The sequence below is a fragment of the Egretta garzetta genome, unplaced genomic scaffold, assembly GCF_000687185.1.
Source record: "Egretta garzetta isolate BGI_Z169 unplaced genomic scaffold, ASM68718v1 scaffold440, whole genome shotgun sequence".
Taxonomy (NCBI): Eukaryota; Metazoa; Chordata; class Aves; order Pelecaniformes; family Ardeidae; genus Egretta; species Egretta garzetta.
In genome coordinates this window covers 65,146-73,526 of record NW_009258293.1, presented here as the reverse complement: position 1 = coordinate 73,526, position 8,381 = coordinate 65,146, and the positions used below count along the sequence as shown (strand labels likewise).

The window sequence follows — 8,381 nt, the reverse complement described above, 5'->3', positions numbered from 1 at the left end:
CGAGTCCTGGGGGAGGGGGTGGGGGCGCTGGTGCAGGGCTGGGAGCCGGCCGGGCGCTGCGGGTGCTTTTCCCGGCACCAGCGTTGTACCGTGCTGTTCCCTGAGAAATTTAGGAGGAGGGCGGAAAATAGGCGAAGCAACCCCGGCTGCCCAATTTGCGGCCTTCTAGAAAGGGTTTCTGGTTAATTAGAAACAATATGCTCGGCTAATGTAAGGGCTCCGGCGTTTGTGGGAGCGTTTAGATGAAACGGTGATTTTTTAATTTTTTTTTTTTGCATCACTAACGTTAATGAGTAAATGCTGTTGCATAATTGGGGTGGAGGCACTGAAAACTTTCACATGAATGTTTCGGTCGAATATATAGACGGGGCGGTGGGGGGAGGTTTTCAAGCAGGAATCTTGTTATAAGTGGGGGAATATTTGTAAATATTTCTGTGTTTGGCTACCTTGTGTAGCTTCTTGAGCTGAGCTATGTAGAACTTAACCGGCCTAGTACTGTAATTCAAAGTACTAAGGCCCTTGCGGTAGTTTCTAGGAGCTTGGTGTTTGGGGGGGGTGGGGATTGTGTCTTTTTAAAAAGAATCAAATGTATGTTGTTTAAAATTGTTGCATGTTCAATTCAAACTTTTTAACAAGTCCTTGATGTTTCAATTTAAAAGTGACCAGTGGGGCTGAGGCTGTGTCCACTGAGGCTAAGATGACTGCCTTTCCTGATTGGCCATGGCTTTTCCATACATTGTGTGACCCTTGCCCTATGACCCTTTGGCTGACCTTACCGGAAGCCATGACGACAGCAGCCTTTTGCCATTAGACGCAGGGTGATGGTGAGGATTCCAAGGGTTAGACAAAACTGGTTAAACTGAACTAGGTGACTGTTACCTTGCGTGTTTTGTGGCCAAACCACCACCAAAAACCTCATACTGTGATGTAAGTACTTAGTGTAACTAGTAAACGTTTTTGTAAAATGTAGAAATGCATGTAATCAGTTAAGTTTTATATTTTACAATGTTCTGTAAAATAAAACTTAGCAAGGTGAATCTAATAAGGAGCAGTCACTCTCTAACAGATCTTAGGAGCACAGACTTGTAGGATTTTAGTCTGTTTGATTTGCCATTAATATAGATTATGGCAAAATTGCAAAGTTTATTGGAGGCTTAGAGAAATAAAGTCCTACTCCAGTAAATATAACTGTTTAACTAACTTTTTCAGAACGTTTAGTTTTCTTCATGGTGGGAGATGATCTAACTTTATTTCTTTGTACAATAAAGGTGGGGGTGGTGGCGGATATAGCAGTCGGAGACAATCTGGAAGAGATAAATACGGACCGCCTGTTCGTACAGAGTACAGACTGATTGTTGAAAACCTTTCCAGTCGCTGTAGTTGGCAGGATTTGAAAGTATGTATGTGTCTTCTACCGTAGAGCCTGTTGTGACTAGCAGGAAGCAATAACTTCCTTGAATACCAATGTTCGGTTTGATTTAGGTGGAAGTAATCGAGAAGTATTTGTGCATGCATGTTTACGCGGGGTAAAGGCTTCTTGCGTTTGCTCAGGCTTGTCTAGAAGCTCATGTACTTGCAGAGCGTAAGTGTGCGGCATGGTTACATAATTCATCTTCTCCCTCCAGGATTTCATGAGGCAAGCTGGTGAGGTCACCTATGCAGACGCTCACAAAGAACGTACGAACGAAGGAGTGATTGAGTTCCGATCTTACTCAGACATGAAGCGTGCCCTGGACAAACTGGATGGCACAGAGATAAATGGAAGGAAGATCAGGCTGGTCGAAGACAAGCCGCGGTCCAGCCACAGGCGATCTTACTCTGGCAGCAGGTCAAGGTAACTTTAGGGACGCGTCTGTCTCTGCATCAGGTCTGGTTACTCTAGGAATGTGGCCCTACCTGCAGTGGTTACCTTCAGTTGTTATTCTAGGAATGGGACTCTGCCTGAGAAAGTAGAAGGAATTATTTTATGTAATACAGCAAAGATGGGATGCAATTGACTGACAGTCTGTCAGATCTAGGAGGATATTAATCCGTACGTCTTGACGTGGCTGTGCTCTTTTTTGATGAGTTCTTTAGCAGCTTTTTTCTGTTCAATAGCATAGTGGGGCACATCAGGCAAAAGAATAAGGGGGAAAACTATGTTTTAAATGTTTCTAGGTCACGATCTAGAAGACGGTCCAGAAGCAGAAGTCGTAGAAGTAGGAGCAGCCGCAGCAGGTCCCGTAGTGTCTCCAAAAGCCGTTCGCGGTAAGTGTTCCGTTGTTTTCTCTTTGTACAGGAATTGCTACTTATTAATTGGTGTAGATATTCACAGCTATGGAAGTGCGCTTCGGTTCATGCAGGATAAACTCTTGTCTATTCTTGTAAGATCCAAATCCAGGTCACGAAGCAAAGACCGCTCACGTTCCAGATCCAAAAGCAGGAAGTCTCGATCAAAGAGCAAGTCAAAACCCAAGTCTGACAGGGGTTCCCGCTCTCACAGCAGATCCAAGGAGAAGTCGGAGAAGTCTCGGTCCAGATCCAGGTCCCGGTCTCGATCTCCCAAAGAAAATGGTAAAGGAGATGCTAAGTCTAAGTCCAGGTCAAGGAGTAGGTCTCGTTCCAATTCTCCGCAGCAGCAGCCATCTGCCAAGGCTCGTTCAGAGTCACCACCCAAAAGAGCTGCATCAAGGTCCCGCTCCAGGTCTCGTTCAAAGTCTCGCTCACGATCAAGATCTAGTTCAAGAGATTAAGACTAGAACTCTCCTCTTGCGTTGCACGCTATGACGGAACATTTTCCTACTTGTCAGGCCATTAGTGTTATGTTAGTACTTCAGAAGTTGGTTTTTTCTCTTGCAGGAGTGAATGGCCTAAGAACCAAGTAATGAGGCATAAAGGGTTTAATTTGTATCCCAGAATTTGAAACCGTGAGGCCCGGATGGTGGTACAAAGCAGGGAAAGTTCCCCTTTTGTAGAAATTCAGCTAAAAGTTTGATTTTATAGCATTTCCGCAGGAGTAACTTAACTACTCTTAAATGCAAAGTGGGTTTTATATTAAAAATAAACTGAATATAAACAGGCTTAAATCTGGGCTTTTTTGAAAGTATCTTCTTTTTTTTCCCTATTTTTTGATGGTTTTAGAACTAAGGCTATTGTTAGCTTCCTGGGTTACAGAGCTTGCTGCGAAGGCAGGATTGCCTCGCTGGGCAGGTCATACAGTTCCCTGGTTTATCGTAATCGGTGGGAGCAGGCTGCAAACTGTATCAACCCCGTAACAATACTAGGAAGATTTTTTTAGACCAGCAATAAACTCAAGTCGGCGCATTTGTCTTTTATCCTAACTTGCCAAAAGAGCATTTTGCCCAGTCCTGTGACTGTATTTTTTGCCCAGTCCTGTGACTGTATTAAAGGTAATAAAGGTCCTTTGGAACCTCTGTCACACAGTATTGCCGAAAAATCCCGTGTTTCAAGCTTGAAGGAACGAAGCTTTCTGACCTTTCTGGGTTTGGCTTGAACATCAAGCGTCCCTTGGCTGGCAGTTGCTTGGGTGTTTCTTGGGGGTGGTTCAAGCCATTAAGCGTGGTGTATGGTTTGTCAGCCTCCTGTACCTATTGGATATGAAAACTGGGGAAACCGAGCAGTCTTCCCTCCCTCTTGACTCACTTCTGTTCACATTCTGCTTCAGACTAGGAGAGCTATAATCCCATTGTGTGTAAGTCTGAACTTTGTTGGAAATGTAATCTCTGAGCTAGAGTTCTAGTCTTAACAAAGGCTTTGCTAAACCACAGTTGCCAATTCACTTAAATTGTGGAATAGGACTCATCCCAAAAATTCCCCTTTATAGCTCAATTGATTTTTTTTTTGTAACATGCAATAGCGAACATTAGAACTGCCTTGTACTCTTTATACAACGTGTAGTTTGACTTGTATAAAATTATTAAATTGGTGACTCAAACTCCTGTGTTGATTGCAGTGCAATGGGATTCTTTTTCTGCCTCAGGCTGGGGAAGCTGCAGCCAGTGCAGCTCGGCCTCCTGCTGGAGTAACTGCTTTCTTTCAGGAGGAGGTGGGAGCTCTCGAGGCGTGCTCAGTTTTGTGCTTGAGAGTGGCAACCCAGCTGAGCAGCATTTGTCCCAGTGTGTTGTCTGTCCTGGCCCGGCTGGATGCGAAGGCAGCGCTTCTGATGGGTCAGGATTTCACATGTCTGTCTAGCTGCATGAGGTGAGGCACGGGGAGCAGGTCAAGCGTGTGTTCGAATGAGACCTGATGCTACCTTTTCTTTCCTGGAATTGCTTTGAGTTAAACAGTTCTCTTGCAAATTAACATTCAGTTCCTTACTCTTTGCCGGTGGCATCTAGGAAGCTCGAGCTCCTGCCCGCTGCACACAAGCAGCTGCATGAGAGGAAGCCCAGGCTGTGTAGGTAGTTTGGCCTGATCAGCCCACATTCCCCATGGAACCCAGATGGAAGTGGTTGTGTGGCTTGTGTTTCCCAAGACTGGGTTGCTGTTCCTTTTGTATCGTATGCTTCTCCCTATATTTCTGCACCCAAGTGTGGAAAAGTGGCTGCTGAGCCAAGCTTCCCCCAGATGCTTCGCGCAACCGTGGAGTCTTACGGATAACTCTGGCCTGACTAATTTTCACAGAGCACAGTCAGTACTGAAGTTTTATTCTCTACACCTGGAATGAGGTGACTCCTGCGTTTGGGTAATTTGCAATAAGTAAGTGTTTTAAATTGAAGCTGTTGTAGTTAAGGTGTACGTTAGCAAAATGACAGAAAAATGACGTGCTGTAGCTCTGGTCATGGCAGGCAACACCACCTCTGCGTTGGATTTCAAACACGGGGCGTACTGGGGACCTTCCACAGAAGTGGGGCTGTGCAAGAGCAGCTTAATGCAGGTTTACAGCCCTAAGTCACGCTTGTGGAAATACCTCCCTTAAACTCACTGACACAAAATGCCCCCTTGCTTTTATTTATGCTGATCATGGAGTAGGTCAGACTTCGTGGGGAACCGTTCCTCTTTGATGTGCCTCCAGGGGTCTTCAGTAAAACATGTGTGCTCCTCCGAACAAGATGTGAGCTTGCAGCCCCGTAGGTTAACAGGTACATCTGCATATGTCCAATGTTCTGCCTTTGCGGTGACAGCAAGATGTTAACCATCACAACCTGCACACACTGGTAACAACTTGTTTCTAGAACAGATTGCCAGTGCCAGCCTGAGCACTTCTTGGCCTTCAGGAGCCAGTAGCGCTCCAGTCTTGGGTAACGATGAGCAGCGATGGCTTTTACCAACTATATTCTTAGCCTTCTTAGATGCGGTTGTTATGACAGTGGTTATGTTTGAAGTCATCTTTATTCATGAATTATGTGCAGGGAGGGCCTAGGCTGGGTTTAACTAACTTGCCTGCAACATCTTTCAATATCAGATTTCCGTGGCTGGAGCCCTTGGCTGCTGTGCAAAAGGGAATCGGCCCTGTGCGAATGAAGTAGGAATTCCTTGGCACGACTTGCCTCCTTCTGGGTTTGTTGCTCTGGAAAGCTTGTAGGGTTCCAGGAGTGCCAGATTCCGAGCCGGTGCTGTTGGGCTTGCAGTAACTCTAAAGAACCCACCAACAAAACCCAAACATTGTCATCCCTCTGGCTCTGCCAGCACTATGTTTTGTAGGAGTAGAAGAGACTCAGCATGCTGCATATTTGTGATTGCAAGTGTGATCACTTCTGAGATCCCTTGTAGCTGTTAACAAAAGCATCGTTTGGATAAATGTCTCAAGCTTCCATCACAGAAGAGCGAAAGGCTGTAGAGTGCTTGTGTGCTTGCTGCATTTTGCGCGGGCTTTGCACTGGCTTGTAGTAGTGGCCGTAGTCGATGGCAAAGTCATCTGGCGCTGCTCATACCTTGTTTTTTAACCCCACTGGTGCCATCTTCTCAGGGGCATGCTCTAGTGTGGGGCATCCTGACCTTTTCTGCATTTGGTAAAGCCAATATAAATGTGTTCTTAAAAAGGCAGAGGAGAAATGTGCCTTCTCGTCAAACGTGGAGCGCAGGATTGACTTCAAATGTTGGTGTCCTATAGCAAATTGTGAAAGAGAAATCAACACTACTGCTAAAAACCAAAAAAAAAAAGGTGAAACGTATACTCTGGGGCTGTACTTGGAGTCCATTCCTAGCCTGGGTCACCCAACGTTTGTGTGCTTTGAACTTCATCTCCTTGACTGCCTGTGTCAGGAGATTATAAAAGGGAATTCTGTTTTTTCCCTGCTCAGAAGTGTGGTTTCTTCCATGCTTTTTTGGCTTCTAGCTCAGTGCTGTGATGGGGAAGAGAACAAATCCCCAATGCACATGGACAGGTGAGGAAGCAAGCTGCATTTGCAATCACATTTGCGATTGTTCCTGACCTGGGCAGGTGACTGACTCCAGGCCTGAAGCACAAAATGAGGCCATGCTCTAGGACTTGGGGGCTGCAGTCAGCATGCAGCTGGCAAGGATGGCGATTTGGTTGTCCCCAGAGCCAGTGAAGGGGGCAATGAATAGAGAAGCCACCTGCCTCTGATGCTGAGGCCCAGAAGGGTGTACCTTGGCCCTTACATCCACAACACGTGATTCTCAGAAGCTGGGAATGCTACTGTTGGGAGTCCATGCAAGTGGTTCACTCCCAGAAGGACATGGAGGGGCTGGAGCGTGTCCAGAGAAGGGCAACGGAGCTGGGGAGGCGTCTGGAGCCCAAGGCTGCTGGGGAGCGTCTGGGGGAGCTGGGGTGTTCAGCCTGGAGCAGAGGAGGCTGAGGGGAGCCCTTATCGCTGCCTACAACTGCCTGACAGGAGGGGGGACCGAGGGGGCAATTGGTCTCTGCTCACAGGGAATGGGCGACGGGAAGAGGGGAAACAGCCTCAAGTTGTGCCAGGGCAGGTTTAGGTTGGACATTGGGGAAAATTCCTTCCCCGCAACGGCTGTCAGGCACTGGATGGGGCTGGCCGCCGGCGTGAGGTGTCGAGTCCCCACCCCTGGGGGTATTTAAAAGCTGGGCAGGCGCGGTGCTTAGCGCCAGGGTTTAGTGGTGGGATGGCAGGGTTAGGGGAACAGTTGGGCTGGGTGAGCTTAAAGGGCTTTTCCAACCAAAACAATTCTGTGATTCTGCTTCAGTGAGTCCCTGTGCCACCCTGAAAAAGAACGCAGTGCGCTTCGATAGGCAGGCAAACAGGCCCGTTTCATGCCAAGCATTCAGAAATAATTGTTTAAAAAAGAGCCAGAGGTGGACTAAGAACAGGAGGATTTAAAACGCACTCTCACAAGCCATACCCTTCGAAATGGCTGCTTACATCTCTAAGAGAATGGGCACAGGGTGTTGGCTCGCTGTAAGGAAGATTACAACTTTTGTGTTCGATGGACACCAAAATCAGTGTCTCCCCTAGCAATATTGCTGTGCTGAGAGTGAAACTGTGAGCGGCTCAAATAGGTGACCCTCCTTACTCCTGCTATAAGGTTTCTACCTCTAAACTTTGCTGGTCTAGAATCCATTTACACTTGGGAGGTTACTCTGGCCCAAACAAGGTTGTATCCATCTTTGGATGAGCAACGGGGAGGGGCGTTTAAAATGTGACTGTGGGATTTATTCACACCCAGAACAACTTGAGCTGTTTCCAGTTCCTACTTAAATCTAGTTCAGGCTGGCTTTGTAAGGGCCACAGAGCAACTGGGTAAGTCAAAGAGCAGAAGCTGAGGAAGTAGGAATTTGGCTCAGGACCCTGGGAATGGCATTTGGTGTGCCTGTGAGAGGTGGCGCAAAATGTGATGACCAGTTGAAGGATGCAGCGTTTGAATGTTGTTGATGACAAAGCAAAGTTCCTGCGACGCAATTAGCAGATCCATGCTGTGTTCTTGGGTGCTTTGTGTTTAATGCGAATGGGAATGCAGTACTGTAAAAGGTGGGAAGCAAAGCTGATGCCAATGTTGCTTTGCATAGCAGCAGCTGTTAATGGAGCAAGGATGTAACTGTCCTTGGGATGGCAACAGTGTCTGTTGTGATCCCGTGCATTTTGTTTTGCAGTTGGGTGCATAGAAATAGCAGAAAGTGGGCTATTAACTCTCAAAGCTTCCTCACGCATTTTTATTTTTGCTGAATGTGTGCGTAGATGTCAGAAGGGAAGCTTCAGTCATTTTGTAATCCAATAAAAAATTGGAACTAAGTGCTCTGAAGTGGCTCGTGAGCTTCTGCCCTTTTAGCCACCTCTGACAATGGCATGTCCAGGTGGTTTGGGTGAGCGTGGGGCACTCCTACATAGGAAGGGACAGGCTGGAGGAGGGTGTCTGCAGCTCACACACACCTTGGGAGGTGCTTCATAACACTTCGTACTAAGGGTCAAGTTTGGGGTGAAACTGAGGCACAAATTGCAGTGACTTGTCCA

General features: G+C 46.9%; 1 protein-coding gene across 3 annotated transcripts; it reads left to right on the top strand.

Moving 5' to 3' along the window:
* The first annotated feature begins 6 nt into the window (after positions 1 to 6).
* Positions 7 to 3,414, top strand: SRSF6 (serine and arginine rich splicing factor 6). 3 transcript variants are annotated; one of them, XM_035893401.1, is made up of 5 exons: positions 7 to 824; positions 1,269 to 1,396; positions 1,626 to 1,834; positions 2,158 to 2,247; positions 2,369 to 3,414. In XM_035893401.1, exons 3-5 carry the CDS (start codon positions 1,632 to 1,634, stop codon positions 2,730 to 2,732), a joined length of 657 nt encoding a protein of 218 aa, XP_035749294.1. In that variant the 5' UTR covers positions 7 to 824; positions 1,269 to 1,396; positions 1,626 to 1,631; the 3' UTR covers positions 2,733 to 3,414. The 3 variants fall into 3 exon arrangements, with proteins under 3 accessions (XP_035749294.1, XP_035749288.1, XP_009636200.2); XM_035893395.1 differs by having other exon boundaries at positions 7 to 927; XM_009637905.2 differs by having other exon boundaries at positions 7 to 1,396.
* Positions 3,415 to 8,381: the final 4,967 nt, after the last annotated feature.

Excerpts from the sequence above, each read along its gene's own strand:
- SRSF6 (XM_035893401.1), top strand. The coding sequence starts at position 1,632 with ATGAGGCAAGCTGGTGAGGTCACCTATGCAGACGCTCACAAAGAACGT. Across the intron at positions 1,835-2,157 it reads TACTCTGGCAGCAGGTCAAG|GTCACGATCTAGAAGACGGT; the intron begins GTAACTTTAGGG and ends AAATGTTTCTAG. Across the intron at positions 2,248-2,368 it reads GTCTCCAAAAGCCGTTCGCG|ATCCAAATCCAGGTCACGAA; the intron begins GTAAGTGTTCCG and ends TATTCTTGTAAG.